Genomic DNA, 18,927 nt, shown 5'->3' with positions numbered 1-18,927 from the left:
ACCCTAAAGTATATCAAGCGAGAGTTTCACCTCTTCAATTTTATTCTTCTTGTGTAGATAACTCCGAAACAAATAAAATTTTGTTTGTGCTTGTTTCAAAATAACAGTTGTTTCGTAAATTGGGTATTATAAGTACAATACGTAAGTACCTAAGTCCCTTCATAAGATTTCCAAAGAGAATATACTTACTTACGTTACAACTACTGCCTCATTTCATGGAATTTTAATTGTAGGTGGCCAATATGTATGAGCTATTCATCATCATCATCAATATTATATCACAGGCTATTATCGAATATATAGGTACCGCAACGTGCCTTCACATTTTTTTTATACCAAGTCTGAGATACCAAGAGTACCATAAACAAAATCGTCAGTGTTATAATAACATGGTGCACCCCTAGAGAGTTTGTTCCATTACTTTTTTGAATTGTATAAAACGGTAAATTATTTTTTATTTCTTTTACTCTGGCGTAATAATAGTATTATTAAATATGAATAAACTAGGTGCAAATAATTTTTTATTTTAGTATAGTTAATATTTATATGAGATTAATTTGAAAAAAACTGCTTATGTTAAAAAAAGACATGCATACCCTTATGCTAAAAAAAATGGAATTAAGTTCTGGAACAAACTTCTCCAAGTGACAAATATAATGACAGATGTCGTAAAGTCTCTTGGTCTCTTCATTTTCAGAAATCAAACGTGCTTGTTCTCTGTGAGCTAAGGCCTTTTGGCGACTTGCACGTATAATAATTAAACATGGCATCAAAGGCTGAATTAGCTTGTGTTTACTCCGCTCTCATCCTGGTTGATGATGATGTCGCCGTAACTGTAAGTATTTTTCTACAATTTATAATATGTGTTGAGCTGGGTGGTTTTTGTAAAATTATTATCCGTTTACATCTTTAATAATATTGGTCAAATGCAAGATTAAACTCGTGAAATGTTAAGGGCATAGTACCAGGCCTGTGAAAATCAGTTTATTTTGATACTTAAATAAGAACAAGTGGCGCGAAATGTGGTATTTACATGCAACATATCATGACAGGGTGAGAAAATCTCCACCATCCTGAAAGCTGCCTCCGTGGACGTCGAGCCCTACTGGCCGGGTCTTTTCGCGAAGGCCCTTGAGGGAATCAATGTCCGTGACCTGATCACCAACATCGGATCCGGTGTCGGCGCAGCACCCGCCGCGGGAGCGCCCGCCGCAGCTGCGGCCGCCGCCCCTGCCGCTGAGGCCGCCAAGGAGGAGAAAAAAGAGGAAGAACCCGAGGAGTCTGACGATGACATGGGCTTCGGTAAGTTATTACTGACAATGCTGTTTTTAGGTTATACATAGATACATGAATGTGGATGTGCTCCAAGAATGATGACAGTTACAATAACATTGTGAAAAAATTGTATGAAAATATTCTACTTCACTACAGTTACATTCAAACAAATCATCATAATTGTATAGTTTCTTTCAGATTTTTAGAATCATATACCTTCTGTCAAATGTATTCTTCGATCGGCTGCACTATTTATTAAGTTTAGCCTGCCAATTAAGCAAATTGTACTTATAATTATTTCATACATAATTGCCAATTTTGAATTTTGTTCCCACAATATTTAAGACTATATAATAGAGTCCACAGCCTCAATGATGTTTGATCTAACATGTATTAGCTTCAGAAAAATAATGATCTGACAATTTTATTCCTGAGATTTTATTCCAGTGTCAGTCGGTGATTAATTACTATATGAAGTGCTAATCATGAATTTTGTTTTGTTTCAGGTCTCTTTGACTAAAAAGCTTTATATTGAAGCAAAAGAATTCCATTTCGGCTTTTGTGAAGCTTTTAGTTATAAGGAAATGACTTTTATAAAAGGTTAAACACTAAAATTTGTTTTATTTTATTATATTGCATCCAAATATCACACACATAAATACATGTCATGTTGTCTTTATGTGTGTGAACTTTTATAATATTTATAGAAGTAATACAAAATCTATACTTATATTATAAAGCTGTAGAATATGTTTGAACATGCTAATCTCAGGAACTATTGAAACATTTTGAAAAAAAATCTAATGTAAAGCTAAATAACTCCTGAATGCTATAGGCTACTTTTTATCCTGGGGAAACATTTATCCCAGAAAATCTTACATGGCAGAACTGCAAGCATAAGCTTGTGTATATTATGTAGCAATCTCTATGAGGATGTTTGTATAGATTTAAGATGAAAGTATATTATGTACTATGTAATAGCATCATCTGCTACTTCATTTTGTGGCTTTGGAACTTTATTTGATTGAAAATGATGAAGACAAAAACACACTTTGATTAACTTACTAACTCTAAAATTAATATACCTAGTGAGAAACTTATGGTGTCCATATAAAAAAGAGAATATTTATGTATTTGCCTCTTTGAAAATCAGTGGAAAAGCTTTTTGTCCACTGCCTTAAATACCCAAAGTAAATACCACTCACACTACATTGGCTTCTAGTTATATTGAGGACAGTTCTATGTAGGTAGATATAATAAATAAAACATATAGGTAACAACTAAAATTTATTGAAATAATCCTACTATACAAATAAATATGTGAACAATAAAATTATCCCCACATGGCTCGCTGGACTCCTGACAACTTATTGTAATCAGCTAGATGGCGCCACACAATGCGGCTCATGCGCCACTCTTTTACTATACCTCTGGGCCTGAAAACAATGGTATGAAATTAAATACATAACTATAGAACTTGTCTTAAATTCCAACTGAAGTCCTGAATCGGTTGTCTATAGGCTCTTAAAATAGCATTGTAGAGTAGACTATAAACCAATCGCATAATTTATTTTTTTATAAGCTACTAAAGGATAAGTTGTGTCTTTATGGCATAAAATAAATAATATGTTGACCTTACAAACTATATTTTCTAAAAACAATGAAAATGTATTGTTTTTATTATAATACAAAATAATGACAATTAGCGGATTAATTTTATTCTAATAGTGAACAGCTCAAGTGATCTTAGAAAAACTTTTTATAGGTTTAGTGAAATTTCTAAAATTTAATGCATCACTTGTATCAGGCCTGCAAGCCGCATGCAGATGCTCAGCAGAGTTAAAGTAAAGTAGGTATTGCTGCTTTAGACTTAGTAAAAAAATGTATTTGCAATAATGGTAAGCAGTGGCTCAACTTTGTCCTTGGTAATGCTTATGTTGATTAAGTACTTTTAGTTGAGTCCATCAGATTATCTACCTTTGTAGACTAGAAAATAATATGGTAAAAACATAGCCAAGTTTAAATGTAGTAACTTATACCTTGAAGTAATAACGCATCTATTGTTTATTCTCATGGGTTGGGTATTCAATTCAAACTTTGCAATTTCCTTGTCAGCTATCTCCCTAATTTCGACAGGCAGTACATCGTTTTTCCTCAATGCGTTGACTCTAGTTCTTTCCAGAAAGTTCTCAGCGCTCATACGTCGCCTTTTCACATCACGAACCATCATCCAGTTAACCCACTTGTTTCTTACTTGCTGATACTAAAATTTATAGGTTATATTTAAAAAAAAATTTACCTGATGACTGATTTGTATACGTAGTTGATGGTAATTGTAGCTTGTTTCAATATTGCCTTGCAAAATAATAAATTTACTAATATGACGATCTTAATAAAGCATAAATAAGGTAATATTGTTACAATGCACAATTAATTTTAAGTGCAAAACGTATATCCAATATTACTTACTCCATAACCAGCTAGGTTTTGCGATTTCCAGACATACTTTCCAAGGCTGGATATATTTAAATTCATAATTATTTCAATTCTAACCAAAAAATGTAATAAATTTACCAAAACATAACAAGGTTCAGATAGAGTGGTCTATTGATAACTTATCGATACTTAACTTCATACTAGCGTAGCCTATCAATGTTATCGATAGTATGTTACAGGGAAATAGTATTAAATGTACAGAAATAGTATCGAAAGTATAAGCTTTAATAGTATTGATACTATCGAAAACCAGCGTATATTTAAGAGTAATACTATCAATAATATTGATAATATCGATAGCTGACATTATCGATAGTTTTACAAACTAACGATAATGTTGATGGTTCTTTGTTAGTACAACGATACCAATAATATTGATGGTATCGATACTATTGAAAGAAACCATCGATAGTTGGGCAACTCTAGTTCAAAAAAAATTGCAGAGTTACCAACTCTTAAAACAATTTACCATTAACGTGAAGTTGAAAACCCTCAAAAATAGCCAATTTGCTTAGAAAACCCATTAAAAAAGTTTTCTTATGTTTTTTTTATTTTTAAAGCATATATTTGGACATGAACAATACTTAAAATCGTAGTTAATGGTATGAATGTAATGTATGTTCCACAATTTCAAAACTAAAAATAAAAAAAACAACTTATTTTCAGTAAATATTCCTTACGTAGACAAAAAAATTGTCACAGAGTGTAATTGTCAATTTCATTATTTTTTCTTTGGGGTGTGTAAGTAATGGACTTCATATTTTGTGTGTCAACGTGAACATTATAAATAGCTTTTTGTCGATTCCTGCATCAGAAGGGGCTAGTTTTGATAAAAGAAATAATTAAAAACGTGAACAGTGGGTGAACACTGCTGAAAGTGGACGTATGGAGCAACATGGTTGGAAAAGTACGGCCAAGTTTCTTTGTATAAAGAAAAAAAAGCAAAAGTTGTATGTAATATTTGCTTTTTTATCTAACTTCTCATTCTTAGTAACGAAGTAACGGTACTAAAAATCACTTAAAAGCTAAGTCAACAAATAAACGGAATTACAAAAATTAATGTAAAAAAATAAAAAAGCCTACAAAACATTTGTAAGAATATCCCCCCTCCTTAAAAATCCATCCTATAAATTTTTCCCCTAAATTTAGGGAGAAAACCCTAAAGCAGTGAACCCTGAATTTTAGTATTCGATATTTAGAGATTAGAGGTGTCATTTCGATTCTTCATTCTACTTTTATTCATATTGTTACACACCTATCATTACAGCCTCTGACATCTTTCAAGATTTAGCTTATGGCGCGCTGTTAGAAACTTTACCTATATTATATCTGCTTGTTGTGGAACTTGTTACATTTAATTCATTAAGTATTATCACTCATAAATATGTCACATAAAAGAAGTTTATCACAAAGATCCAACAGTGTCTTCGGGAGCCAGAATAAAAAGATAAGATCAATAGACAGAAATAATTGTTTGCATAAAACTTTACAGGAAAGCGGTCTTATTTTGAACCACCCACCAGAAAAATGCGTTGCGTCACATGAAACTATACATTTATCTGCTAAAATAAAGAAAAATCTGGAGAAACATTTCGAATATCCACGCAATGTCGCCGAACTTTTATCTGATTTGGAAAAAGAATGCCAAAACATGGATGTTTTTAAGCATTACCTGTATCCCAATATCGTGATAATAACCACGGAGAGCTCTGAAGAACATCCTGTGAGCGACAGCATCATAAAAATACTCTTGAGCATACCTATCTTACAAACAAAGTTGATTGATTATGTCTTTGAAAAAGCTATAGACCTAGCAGCGTCTTCTGCCTGTGGTCCCTGGATTCAGATGATACTGAAATGCTTCACAACATTAGACAGTATTGTTGACAGTGAAAATATAGCTACAAATATCATAAATCTGTTAGATGTTACGTCAGAAAAAATGGACAAACTGGAGATAATAACCGCTATACCAGATATTATCGGAGACCAAGAGCATGATAATATCGCAACAGAAATGAGTAGAATACTCAATGAAGATCATGATTTAATTCCAGCTATTTTGGATTGCCTTACGTATTTATGTCTTTCTGATGAACAATATGAGCAACTTCAAAAGAGAACTCTTAACATACTTTCAAGTTTGTCAAAGTGCACCTATTTTCCAAACTTTGTGAAATTTCTTTTAATTCCAGGCCGTTTGAGTGATAATGCATATTTTGAAGCAGTTCTAGGTTTAAGAAGTGCTTTAGGCTGGTCAACAACCTTAGCAAAACCTCAAGATATAGCAACTAGTCAAGTATTAACTACAACAGCAATCAGAAACTCTATGGTCTCATCAAAGGTTATAGCAAACTCATGGCTAAAATCCGTGTCTATGTGTAAAGTACACACCGATCACAAGGCCATAGACTTTATTATTTTGTTAATATTGTTTTCTACTTCAGAAGAGAGACAAAAACAGGTGGAAAATTTAATTAGGAAACAGATTAAACTAAACACTTTAAAGGAGGAACTACTTGATGAAGCATTTGAGAAATTCCAACCTGTCCTTAAGGATTCTTTGAAAAATCTAATAATCCTCAGTAACTCTTTACTGAAAATTAAAGGTGACCCAGCTGTAGAATCATTTGCATCTCACTTGTTTACATTAATGTTTTCTAAGCTTGAAGATTGTGGTCAAACTATTGTAGCTGAACTTTTACAACTAGGTTTAGACTCAAAGCAATGTGTTATGAGTATATTGGTGATACTGAATAATGTTGCGGCCAAAAACATGTCTCTATTAAAACCACAAAGCATGCAAATGTTGATATTACTTGATAGAATGGATGATATGCCATTAACTGAAATCAGGGCTGTAATGAATTTACTATGTGGCCTTGCATACAGCTATGAAAATTCACTCATAAGAGATGATATACATATGATAATTAGAAAAGAGTTGAGCAGCTCAAATCCAAAGATAAAGATTCAAGGAATTCTGGCTGGTGTCTATGCAGTCAAATATTTAATGGCATCAAATACAGACAATAATCAAACAACAGAGTTGCCAAATGATATAAGCTATGGCTCAGTTACACATCTACCTGAAGGTGACCTTCGTGAAGCTGCTCAAATCATTGAGCTAATCAGTCGCAGTACACGACAATTTCCAGACATGATTGCTTTCTTCTATGATGAAATGTCAAAAGTCATATCTTCAGCAAGCCATGTAAATAAAAATTTCATGTCATGGTTGACTGATGCAGTGACTAATGATTTAGAACAGAATTTTATTGTTGATTCTATGGATACCCAAAGGATATGTGACTTGGAATTAGCTATGCAATATTGTATTAATGCAGATAGTGAGATGAATGAAATGATTGCTATTAACATAGCTGGATTAACTTTACAACCAAAAGCTGAAATATGTATAGGTATTCTGTCACCACTATTTCAATTAGTTCAGACTCTGCATTTTAAGCAAAATAATGGTAATTTAGCTAGTATTGATGCATTACTAGGATGTCCTGTTATTATGCCTAAATATGACATAGATGCTATTGAAGATATGGATTCAGCCAAAGTAAGCAACATCCTTGATTGTCATGTCCATAGCGTAAATTGGTTTCGGGAATTACTTAATGCATTTGCTACACAACAAGATGAGTCATTAAAAACAAAAACTTTGAAAAGAGTTCTCCAAGTCGATAAGTTAGGATTACTTATTACAGAAATTTTATTTAAAAGTAAAATATCATACAAACCTCCAATCAGCACATTAAATGTAAACAAATACACAAAAGAAAACCTAGATAGAAAAACAAATAAGGCTCATAGTTCAAAGCAGAATGTAAGTAAAAAACCAGTAGCAGATGATACTGTGCTTCCTGAAACATTAAGATCTCAAACAACACAAAACAATCCTGCAACAGTAAAAAATACATTTAGTGGCCTTCATGATATCCCTTTCAGGCAATTAAACTTAAATTTACTGCAATTGCTGGATACTGATTTTTCAGAAGATGTTGATTCTGAGAATGAATTAAATGTTAAATCTTTGAAATTTTTATTGAATTGTATCAATAGTAATTTAGAAACTATTTTGATATCAAAAATAAAAAGAGTAACATTTTGGACTAAACAAGACAATGTAATTTATGACCCTAAAAAGGGTGAAAACTGTGCAAAAGCAGTCAGTGAAATACTTCCTAGATTAATGGAACATTTGAAAGCTGTCACATTATACATAGAAAACCATACAATCGAGAACACTCGTGATGAAAGCGGATTCTCTTTTACATCAGAATTTATGGATTATCTTGCATGTCTTCAATATATTTATAACACGCTTACTATATTTTTTAAATGGATAGGATTTAGAAACCATCACAATGCATTATTAAAAAGCTCACTGAGGACAGTAGCCGAGTCTAATGAAAGTACTGGTCTATCTTTAAAAGATATAGTGATTAATGTATTTGACAATTTAAAAACACACCAAAAATATTGCTTGCAATTATCAACTGCCGTGGCGCTAGTACAGCTTCTTAAAACTGTGCAGAGCTATTGTGATAATAGAATAGTATTAAAAATTCTAAGAAATCTGGCCCAACATTTTTTGTCTCAGCAGTGGCGAACCTCGGCTGGCGCTCTAGAATCTGGATTACATTATAACCAGAATATAGACTGCTTGGCTGCAGTCTATTTTATAAATAATGAAATTTTAGAGCTTAAAAATATAGCCCTTGAGTTAACGAACGAAGTTAAAGTGCTAAAAGGGCGAAATGATCATTTGAACTCATTCAAATCCATAACGAAATCGAACTTTTCGATATTATACCGTAATCTCGGCACATCTTTACACGAAGCTACTAAAACACGCCTGAATATGGGAATGACTAATTCTGAACATTTAGAGCTGTGGAAAGATGTAGCCATTATAATGAAATATATGGCTGATGTCGTTAAAACTGTTGAAAGTAGGAATAACCTGGCTGCATTTTTTAATAAATCATTACCAATATTGAAATTATTTTTATCTCAAGGAATACCAATATTTGAACTACAATTTAAGAACGAAACCCAAGAAGTATTGGAAATACTAAAAATACTGCAACAGTCTACTCGTTTCTTGCAGTCTTTGTGCTGTCACTCTCGATTAAAGAAGGACAAAACCTTGATGAGTAAGGTTCCGAATGTAAGGCATTTACTTGAAACCCTGATTTACAAAGTAAAAGCTGTTCTTGCTGCAAATAACTGCTCAGAAGCGTTTTGGATGGGAAATCTCAAGAATAAAGATATTCATGGAGAGGTTATAGCGTCACAACAAAGTGTTGATCAGGAGTCAGTTGAAGATTGTGACGAACAATTACCAGAAGATGATAGTGAACATACAGATGATGAAATTTGTTCTGATGTTGAAGGTAGGATAAGTGATATTGTTTAAATAAAAATATATAGTATCTACCCACAGCTAAACCATTTTAATTTTTTAAACAAACGTCCCTTTAAATATATCAACGGTTGGCAGCTTAATTGACTTAGCGACATTCGAGTTTTATACATATTATTTGGAATTAGTACATTGTTTGAACGAAGTTCAAATTTTGCCTAGTCCCTTCTAATCAGTGATATCTATTAGGTCAAAGAAAAGCAGTTAACAAGTTACGGTACAGGGCATACAAATTACTTTTTTTTTAATTTATTGCTTTGAATGACGAGAAGAGTATGCTGTTCGCCCGATGGTAAGCGATACAACCGCCCATAAACAGTAGAAACACCATCCAACATTGAATTACAAAGTATTGTTCGGTATTCCACTGCATTCGCCATCCTGAGACATGAATGTTAGTCTTAATTTCCAGTAATTACACCAGTAGAAAATATAGCCAATGTCAGTAGGTATAAGTATATTCTAGAACGGACTTATATACCTAACTAGCCTTTGCCCGCGGCTCCGCCCGCGTTATACAGTTTTTCGGGCTAAAATTTTGTTATAAATGTCATGCTATATATTTTCCCGGGAGCCTATCTTCTTCTCGGGGTCTCAAACTGTCTCCATACCAAATTTTATCCTAATACGTTGGGTACTTTATGAGTTTGACATGTTCAGGCAGACAGATGCAGCGGGGACTTTGTTTTATATTTTTGTAGAACTTTTTAGGGGAACAATCCCGTCATACATCATTGTTGCATAACTTTAACCGCTTACGCAGCGCACGCAACAGAAGCTCTCAAAACTAATAAATTTTCCCCGTTTTTGTAACATGTTTCATTACTGCTCCGCTTTTATTGGTCATAGCGTGATGGTATATAGCCTATAGCACTCCACAAACAAAGGGCTATCCAACACAAAAATAATTTTTCAGTTCGAACCGGTAGTTCCTGAGATTAGCCATTACTGCTCCGCTCCTATTGGGTATAGCGTGATGATATATAGCTTATAGCACTCCACAAAGGGCTATGCAACAAAGATTTTTTCAGTTCGAACCGGTAGTTCCTGATTAGCGCGTTCAAACAAACTCTTCAGCTTTATATAATAGATTAATATTGCCGATACCAGTTACGAGGCTCGAGCAGGGAAACTGTTCTTAATGCGATGAAGTCACTAGACTTGGTAAGGCAATCTAGATTATTCATCAAGACCGGACCTGATCTATCTTACTATATTAAAAATAAACACTTCAAATTGATAATCCTTTAAGTTAGTTAATAAATAAAATATACTACTAGATATTAGTCAATATTTATTGTGTCAACTTAGTACAATCTTTGGGGCGGGCCCATAGTGGACTTCATATGCAGTGAGCGCACATTCTGCCAGTGTTTCTTAAGCAGCGACACAAGGAAGTTGATTGATAAGTGCACATTCTGTGCAAGCTCATCGGGCGTCATGTCCACATGGCCTACCGCTACAGAGAGACACAGCACCTGAGAAAGAATTACATAAATTAGATTTCATAAGAGTTTGTTTACATTGGCAAATTGCAGATGGTTTTATTAAATTCACTTTTATGGCAATTCTAGAAAGTTGCAAGAACATGAAAATTGCATATAGCACTTATTATAATCTGATTTTGTTTAACATTTTGATTGCAAGGGATGCATATTTACATGAAGATTAAAAAAACGAAAAATAAATTACAGCTGTACTATACCTTCTTCATCTGGAATTTGATGGTGGCTTTGACCTCATCAATCTTCTGAGTCATGGATTCCTGGTGGGAGAGCAGACCAGGGAACTTGCCGGCCTTGTTGAGACCAGGACCCAGCAGACGCGGGATCTGTTTGATTAGGGATTCTGAGGCAAGGAATGCATCATATCTGAAACAAAATGCAGTATTAATTAGTATCATAATCATAACACAAAATAAGAATCTTTTTATATGTTTTCAATTTTTTTTTTTACATGTGCAGTAAGATGTGGCTTCTTGTAAAATTTTATGATTCTAAGACCTAGACACTTGATTAAAGGAAAGTATTCTATATCAACAACAGCAACAGTCATCTTTAGTTCAAATAGAATTTGATTTTTTCACAACAAAGAGACCATGGATATAAAGTATTTGATATAAATTAGAAATTGATGTGTCTATGCACCCCTTAAAAAGGCAGACAAAGACCAACTAAAGTCTTACAAGGGTTTCTTTTAAGATACGGAACCCCTGGAATTACTATTTGACATATTTAATGTAAGTATCTATGCCCTGCAAATTAAGATCACTAAGAAAGTACGTTAAGATATTTTGTTCAATAAAAAGTCAAACTACTTACTTCTTAGCCAGTTTTTTGACAAGCTTCTTGTTCTTGTTCAGTTTTTTAAGAGCTTCAGCATCCATACACGGCACAGTCAACTGTTTAGCTTCATCACAGTGCTGTTGGTCTCCAAGAACACACACCTGCATCTTGGGACGGGGGATGTACTTGAGCCTGAAAAGTTACGTGCATTTAGAAACAATGACAATGTGAACAAATAATCAACATAATATTGAAGTCAATTCAGTAGAAGTTCTTTCATCAATATCAACAGATAATACATGCATAATGGAACATCATTTTTGAAAGTTATTTACATTTCCATTAGAACTGGTGCACATAGATTTTTATAAAAGATTTCTTAATCTTAAGGAAATAGCAATAGCTAACACTTACAAGATACTATCATAAAATAAAAATTTGGAATTTGAGGTTATGTAGGAATATAGGAATAGAATTTTTGGTAAGTGTGGCTGTTTCGCAAGCACGATAATAAATAATATACTACAAGCTCCGATTTCTAATCTACATACTTGTATGGTACTTTTGCATTGGAAGCATACCTCACCAAATAGCTTCACATTTCGTAAAAGTTGGGAAGCCGAAGCTTGCCTACCCGTTATTTAAGGACTCTGGGTAGAGTCCCGTCAGCTTTCGCCAACTCCCTGTCCAGATTCACTTTGGTGGAATTTAAATCAACAAACATTCCACAAAAATGCTCTTTTCAGGTAAACATACTTGACGGTACCGGAGAAACGCTTGTCCTTTTGGGGGTCATAGTTCTTCAGACCGATTTGTAGCTCCACTGTCTCCAGGAAGTTACGCTTCTTGTCTTTTGAGTTCTGGAGCACGGCATTTACGCACTCGTAGAGTGTATCACGAGATACTTTGGACCTGAAAAATATTTAAGGTTATGTTTATGTTTCTTCTTAAAATAAAAAAGAAACATATATTTCATAATATAATTATCAATGTAATATACATTATATCGCAAAATAACTGAATCACAAAGGATTATTACGATAATAATAGATAAACTTACGACATCTTTGCGTAGAGCGACCACTCACACCGACGTCAAAGTAATGAAAGACGGATGATAAGGTTGTAATCACGAAATACTCTTATTACTTGACACTTGTCAATCGATTATAACTCGATTATAATCGACTATACATAAGTAAGGTAAAATGAAACAAAGCAAACTTATTTTGTTGCATTTTAAATCATTTCTCGCAAGTAAATAGTGAATTAAAATAGGGTAGCATATTTATTATTTTTTCGCACTTTGTCCAAGATTAATGTATTTGGTGACGCTGGTTGGGGATGCTTGGGATAAGTGTGGTGCCATGTGCTATTAGTGATTACAGGGTCATGTTGCCACCAACCATACTGTAAAACATTGTATTATTAATAAAATTTCTTTTCAGACATCGTGACTCTTTTTTGGTGATAGGAATAAATGGTCTCAACGCTACAATCCGAATTTTTTATAAAAATCGTCTTCTTTATGTTGACACTCGACATAATTGACGTTTCATTAATTTATACATGTTCACCCGATTGTGGTGAATTGGGCATCCTTACAAAATCGTTTTCAAGAGAAAATACTTTTAATTGGGACTCGGTTCATCTCAAATAGAGGTTTTATTGTGTAAAAGTAATCTGATTTTACCTCTACAGATGAAGTTGGCGGAAATCTGTACATATCACAGGGTCCAACTGGTTTAATAACTCCTTTACGTTTCATTTTAATAAATCTCTGCTTTGAACCATAAGCAAAACCATTTACTCTTCCAATATAGCAATCGATTACTCTAATAACATCAGCGTTGGGCCTTTCTATCTGTTAAAAAACGTTTAGGGACAATTAAGAAGAAAAGTTTAGTTAGATTTACATATTTATTGCCTATGCTAGGCTACTATTACCTTTGCTGGTAGAGTAGAATATTTTTGAATATTTTGTAATAAGGGCTTTACGTCTTCTTTTGACATTGGTTCCTGATATTCTCCCCTCATTATATCCTTTATATAATTTTGCGGTCCAAATAATGTATATCCTAGAAATTCCATCAATTATTGTTTCATCGAGGAGAATTATGACAGATATGGAATTTTTTTATGAAATTATTTCTTTACTTTATCAAAACAAAAGTAATATTGCTTTTATTAATTATTTATGTCACAAAAGTCAAAAATTATGGCTACTGTGTCAAATTATGATAAATAACTTCATGGTCAAACTTATAGAAAACCCCAGATCAAAGAGAATTATATGCCCCAGATACTAACATTGGTACAAGAACCAGTCGCATTATTTTTTTAAAAGCAATTATTAACAAAATAATATATTAGGAAACATCGGGAGGGTCTTAAAAATAAATATGTTTACACACAGTACACATAAAGGTGTGAGGCAAGCATCCGTCTTTAGATTCTGAACCGGCTGAAGGACATGTATTCATAGTTATGAATAAATTAGGAAAAATTTCAATCTGAATTTCTGGTTTCAGTATGCGTTTTCAGATGTATAAAGCTTATACTATAAGCCTGGCTAGCCTAGCTTAAAGCGTCTTCACTAGACCGGAACCCCATCAGCTGTCATTTCTTATATGACTGTTGACATGTCTGTGACATTTCCATTTTCCAGTTTCCACATCAGAGTTTTGTATTAGTAAACTGTAGCATTAATATCCTTATTAATTTTAATGTAGTGCCGCATATGTTATAAGGCTGACGACGAATAGATCAAAGTTTTGGAATACGGCTTATAAGAACAACCCTGTTTCAGTATTTGGTGTGCCATATTATATTTTAGAACGTCGTAGAGTCGTAGTATAGTATCTTGCCAGTTATCATATTATAATATTGCTACCTCCGTTTACACAAGTGATTGCTTTCGTTCTTTTGTAAATAATTCACGCAATTAATTCAGCATGGATGTGGTAAGAATTAAGATAGCGTTCTATCATATCACGCTTTGTATTTTATGTGATATGACTAATTTGTAGTAGCTTGACTCATATTTAAAAATATGTTTAGCATAGTTTTAAAATTTTAATTATGCTTCCTATTGTATTACTTTACATTATTTCTATGCCTTTATTTTAATGATGCCTCTATGTTATTTGTATCTACTAGCTTTGAAAATAATTGATCCAATATTTTCTACACTATTGCATTAATATTACTGTGATTATTTTTCAAATAATTTTTTCCTAATGTGTCTGGGTCTTTCCTTTTCTACTAATTGAAGCTGAAATTATAAATAATTCTAGTTAACATTCTAGTTGTAATCCAATCTAAAATAAAAAAAGAACTTCTTGATTATCACTACAATGATTATAGTAATTATTTATCAATATCATGTTCTACTATCTATATGCAATGCATAAAGATAATGCAGGGATGCTAAGTAAAGAAGTTCTATAAAAAATTCTTAAAACATTTTGTCATTAGGTTTTAACACATTGACTGTTGCACCAAAACAATTAACTGTCAGCCAGTGCGGCCACCACGCTCAGAGTGTTTTGCCCCATATTGGCATATGGTGGGGTCATGCAAGTGAGTGGGACAGCCTTGGAAGGGACACATCACTGTGCTCGCTGCATGCATGTTGCATTTATAAAGACACAATTGTTGGGTGAGCCACAGTCAATGTGTGAACTGGCCACTAACAATATTATTTAGTACCAATGACTTCATTAGTAGCATGTAAAGGATCTAATAATAGAACTAGAAAATTGTCTGGAAAGATATTTTTTGTAATTAAAATTAATCTATTTGTTTTATAAAAATGTTTCAGTTTAACGAAGGAGATTCAAAAAGACAAGTACCACCAATGTTGCAGAAAATATTATATTATGATGTTCAAATCACAAAGAGATTTGTTGAGAATGCACTTAAAACAACTGCACTGAGATCATTAAGGAATCATGCCAAATTTCTGGAGGTGTGTTGTGCTAATATTATATTTGATTATATTCATAGTAACAACTTTTCTTTTCTACTTTCTTTTGTTTCAAAAAATGTAAAATCAAGTACATATTTCACGCTCACTTTCTGAAAAGTAAATGTATAAAAGTGCAACACTAGGAGAAACTGAATTCAGTTCCTGGAATATTATTAGTAAAATGTAATTTTCTTATTTATTTATGAGAGTGTTTTTCGCCTTCCTGTTTCTTTATTCAACACCTGTAATATTTATTTAATATGGTGAACCTTAAAAAGATATACCCTCTTATTTTATACATTATTTATTTAAGGACGGAGCATTGTTGTGATAACAAGTCTGTTTCTCAGTTTTGTTTATCTGACAGCCAACTAGATTCATGTTACATCTCATTACCCAATCACAACTTTCTATGCACTGTGAAGACTGCCATGCTGTCAGCTCTGAGAAACAGACTTGTTATCACAGCAATGCTCCGTCCTTAGATAAATAACGTCTATGAATTAGGGGGGTTAGAATTTAACATTATATTCATGTTACATACTTTACCCCTTTTCTTTTTTTAAGGTATCATGCCACGGCATTGTGTGGCTTGCAGGCTGGCTCAGCTTTATATGGTTTTTCAACAATAAAGATTTATATCAATTACAAGTAAACATGTTCTTTGGTAAGATATTTTTTTATTAAGGCTGTTCTATCCTTTATGAATAATTTTTATGCAACATAAAATTAAGTGTCTTTTCAACATAATTATTATTTATACATACAGACACTATCAGGCCTTTATCCCTGAAGAGGTAGTTAGGGGGTAGGTAGGTAGGTAAAAGTTCAGCCAGAGCACCCAAGTTTCGCCAACTGTTAAGATCTGAGTTAATCTCACCGCCTATCCCATAATGTGATAGGAGGTAAGATAAATATTTGTGGGTGACTCAAATATGATTTATCTTTATAACTTGTAGATAAAAATATGTTTTTAGACATGATAACAATTATCTTTTTTTAATTGTTAAATTTTTTTCAGCATTAATATTGGATATAGTCATAATAGCAGTAATAAAGGCTATAGTCCGGAGACGTCGTCCAATTCCAATGAACAAGCTGTTGGCTGTTGGACCTGACAAATTCTCTTTCCCATCTGGCCATGCAAGCAGAGCTGTGATGATTGCATTTATATTAATATATCTAGATCCTGTATCAATGTTTCTGTACCCTCCAATTATGGCTTGGGCCACAGCAGTGTGCGTATCAAGAGTGGTGTCTGAGAGGCATTATATTTTAGATGTGCTGGCTGGTGCAGGTATTGGTGTGTTAGAAGGATTGTTCATGTCGCTTATATGGTTCTCACAAAGCACGTCCGTTAGTATTTTGTCTACAATATCAGATGAGAAACTGGATGGTGGTGAATACCATGTGTGAATGCCAATTAAATACAGCTATCAATTAGTTCAATAATAATATCAAAATCATTATTCACTTTCATGCCTTATCCATATTAAATAACGAATTAGATATAATTTAAAGAAAACAGATACCAATGTACACACTTTTACCCATTAATGTATTGTGAAATTATTTAAGGCACGGTAAATGTATTAGTGCAAATGTAAAGTTCACCACTATGAATAGTTCATAAATGATTCGTAAATTTTTGTTATCTAAGTAATGCATTAATACTTTTAAATATCACATATGCAAACTATTGTCCAAAATGAATTGTAGACTTAGAACAAAAAAGTTTCAAAATTGTAAGAGTTTCATTACTGTGGAAATGAAAAGGTCAATTTGTAAATACTGAGAAACTTGAATTTTGCAACAACTTTTTCTTTGATTTTGTAAATAAATTCAGTGGGTAGGTACATTTTCGCCTTGTGGCGCCATCTAGCTTTTAAATTTTAATTTTTACCGTAAATTACTAACTTGTGCATTAAAAGTGAGCTTACTGTATTTATATTATATGATGTAAAGGTAGCTAGCATATGTCAAGGATTCACTGATACATTCTAAGAATGAATTACAACAGAAAAACGTAGGTGGATAATTAAATTATGTTTGCAGTGTGTTGTTATTTAAAATAAAGCGTTTCATTAATTCAAACTTATTTTTACATGTTAGTGAGATGTTTTTTAGTATAATTTTATCTATGTTTAATAAAGTGTTAATACATAATAAAATATTTTTTTATTTGTGAAAAAATAATGCTGGATATTTCAGAAGTTTTCAAGCTGAAACTTTGAAAATGTCTAAACATTTCTTAGAAGTAAACACAAAAATCTCATGGATTTGGTTGAACCATGGATAGACCATGCTCTGGATTAACACACATGCTTCCATACTTTTTATTACTGAAGGGGTAAAATGAGTAAAACAATTTCAATATAAATAAAAATTTATTTAATTTATTCTGGTTTCTTAGTGATAATAACATTATATCGTAGGCAGATTTTTTCTATTTGTTAGATTTTAGACATTGAATGTTTTTAGTTTGGTGGGTATTTAAATATTGGTGTAATAGCGCGGTAATATTTCTGTTTCGGTATTATTTTTTATATATACCAAGCAGCAACAGATACTATGCATATATCATTTTTAATAAACTAATTAGGCGATTAAATGCCAATAGACAATTTAGTAAAATTTATGATACTGCACTAAGCGCATAGAAACGTATAAAGAAAATCATCTCAACTGTCACACGTCAGTCTGGTCCATCTGCGTCAGTCGACGTTCTGTGTTGTGACGTGACGTGTCTTGATGTGTAGATTAATCGGCGAAATCATTAAATTTCCAAAATAAAGTAGTTTATTTACTTATTTGCCTCAATACCAATTACCAGATATCAGGTGATTGTTTCTATCTGCGAGATCAATCTATTTTGTTACCTGTGTATATTGTTTCTAGGTCTATTTGCGCGTAACGAATCAAAATAATTATAGTTCTACAACATTCTACTATTTAAATTACAGCATGAGAAAGCTCAAGGGACCAGTTAAGGAAACGGCAAAACAGAAGAGAGAAAGGAAACAAGAATTTGCCAAAATGCGTCAACAGATCCACACGGTGGTTTTGCCGACTTGCGCGTTCATTTTCATGCTGATTTGTTTTTATGTATACGTAAAAACGAGACCGACAACAATGCAATACGCGTAACGTTTACATAGAAATAAGATGTGTGAGCTATTGTATATAATAGTAAATTATTTATGCCACATATAGAGTTTTGGTGTTGGATTATTTATAAGGTTGTGAATTTATTATGTGGTAATATTTAGTGGGTTATTGTGGTACATACCGTGTGTTAGAACATTCAAAACATTCAATACCCTAGAGTCTAGGGTCTAGACATATCATGTTTAAAGATATAATAAAATTTATGTAAATAATACATTATTAAAATAATTATATGTATTTTATTTGTTTGAATTTTCTCCAAATGTTCATATTGTTTTCAACATCAATCAATG

At 32.7% G+C, this 18,927-nt stretch overlaps 7 protein-coding genes across 8 annotated transcripts; 4 read left to right on the top strand and 3 right to left on the bottom strand.

Moving 5' to 3' along the window:
- Window positions 1–623: 623 nt before the first annotated feature.
- LOC115442124 (60S acidic ribosomal protein P1) lies at window positions 624–1,889 on the top strand. Its single transcript, XM_030167099.2, has 3 exons — window positions 624–835; window positions 1,053–1,302; window positions 1,782–1,889. Exons 1-3 carry the CDS (start codon window positions 764–766, stop codon window positions 1,793–1,795), a joined length of 336 nt encoding a protein of 111 aa, XP_030022959.1. The 5' UTR covers window positions 624–763; the 3' UTR covers window positions 1,796–1,889.
- A 656-nt stretch (window positions 1,890–2,545) lies between these two features.
- LOC115442095 (28S ribosomal protein S14, mitochondrial) lies at window positions 2,546–3,906 on the bottom strand. The gene is made up of 3 exons (XM_030167066.2): window positions 3,745–3,906; window positions 3,315–3,538; window positions 2,546–2,711 (listed from the first exon to the last, which is right to left on the bottom strand). Exons 1-3 carry the CDS (start codon window positions 3,808–3,810, stop codon window positions 2,609–2,611), a joined length of 393 nt encoding a protein of 130 aa, XP_030022926.1. The 5' UTR covers window positions 3,811–3,906; the 3' UTR covers window positions 2,546–2,608.
- A 1,066-nt stretch (window positions 3,907–4,972) lies between these two features.
- Window positions 4,973–9,231, top strand: LOC115442096 (Fanconi anemia group D2 protein). Its single transcript, XM_030167067.2, has one exon. The coding sequence runs from the start codon at window positions 5,156–5,158 to the stop codon at window positions 9,203–9,205; it is 4,050 nt and encodes a 1,349-aa protein (XP_030022927.1). The 5' UTR covers window positions 4,973–5,155; the 3' UTR covers window positions 9,206–9,231.
- Window positions 9,232–10,488: 1,257 nt separating this feature from the next.
- Window positions 10,489–12,667, bottom strand: LOC115442115 (60S ribosomal protein L10a). The gene is made up of 5 exons (XM_030167088.2): window positions 12,557–12,667; window positions 12,253–12,408; window positions 11,533–11,688; window positions 10,917–11,082; window positions 10,489–10,689 (listed from the first exon to the last, which is right to left on the bottom strand). Exons 1-5 carry the CDS (start codon window positions 12,559–12,561, stop codon window positions 10,519–10,521), a joined length of 654 nt encoding a protein of 217 aa, XP_030022948.1. The 5' UTR covers window positions 12,562–12,667; the 3' UTR covers window positions 10,489–10,518.
- Window positions 12,668–12,719: 52 nt separating this feature from the next.
- LOC115442116 lies at window positions 12,720–13,730 on the bottom strand. The gene is made up of 3 exons (XM_030167089.2): window positions 13,444–13,730; window positions 13,190–13,360; window positions 12,720–12,906 (listed from the first exon to the last, which is right to left on the bottom strand). Exons 1-3 carry the CDS (start codon window positions 13,585–13,587, stop codon window positions 12,766–12,768), a joined length of 456 nt encoding a protein of 151 aa, XP_030022949.1. The 5' UTR covers window positions 13,588–13,730; the 3' UTR covers window positions 12,720–12,765.
- A 384-nt stretch (window positions 13,731–14,114) lies between these two features.
- LOC115442078 (phospholipid phosphatase 6) lies at window positions 14,115–17,637 on the top strand. 2 transcript variants are annotated; one of them, XM_037444940.1, is made up of 4 exons: window positions 14,115–14,311; window positions 15,320–15,466; window positions 16,034–16,133; window positions 16,488–17,637. In XM_037444940.1, exons 2-4 carry the CDS (start codon window positions 15,356–15,358, stop codon window positions 16,880–16,882), a joined length of 606 nt encoding a protein of 201 aa, XP_037300837.1. In that variant the 5' UTR covers window positions 14,115–14,311; window positions 15,320–15,355; the 3' UTR covers window positions 16,883–17,637. The 2 variants fall into 2 exon arrangements, with proteins under 2 accessions (XP_037300837.1, XP_030022900.1); XM_030167040.2 differs by having other exon boundaries at window positions 14,128–14,459.
- A 792-nt stretch (window positions 17,638–18,429) lies between these two features.
- Window positions 18,430–18,871, top strand: LOC115442079 (single-pass membrane and coiled-coil domain-containing protein 4). Its single transcript, XM_030167041.1, has one exon. It carries the CDS (start codon window positions 18,431–18,433, stop codon window positions 18,611–18,613), a length of 183 nt encoding a protein of 60 aa, XP_030022901.1. The 5' UTR covers window position 18,430; the 3' UTR covers window positions 18,614–18,871.
- The last annotated feature ends 56 nt before the right edge of the window (window positions 18,872–18,927 follow it).

The sequence above is a fragment of the Manduca sexta genome, chromosome 28 (genome assembly GCF_014839805.1).
Source record: "Manduca sexta isolate Smith_Timp_Sample1 chromosome 28, JHU_Msex_v1.0, whole genome shotgun sequence".
In the NCBI taxonomy this organism is placed as follows: Eukaryota; Metazoa; Arthropoda; class Insecta; order Lepidoptera; family Sphingidae; genus Manduca; species Manduca sexta.
The sequence above is the reverse complement of the archived record's forward strand: the minus strand, read 5'-3'. Positions and strand labels throughout refer to the sequence as shown.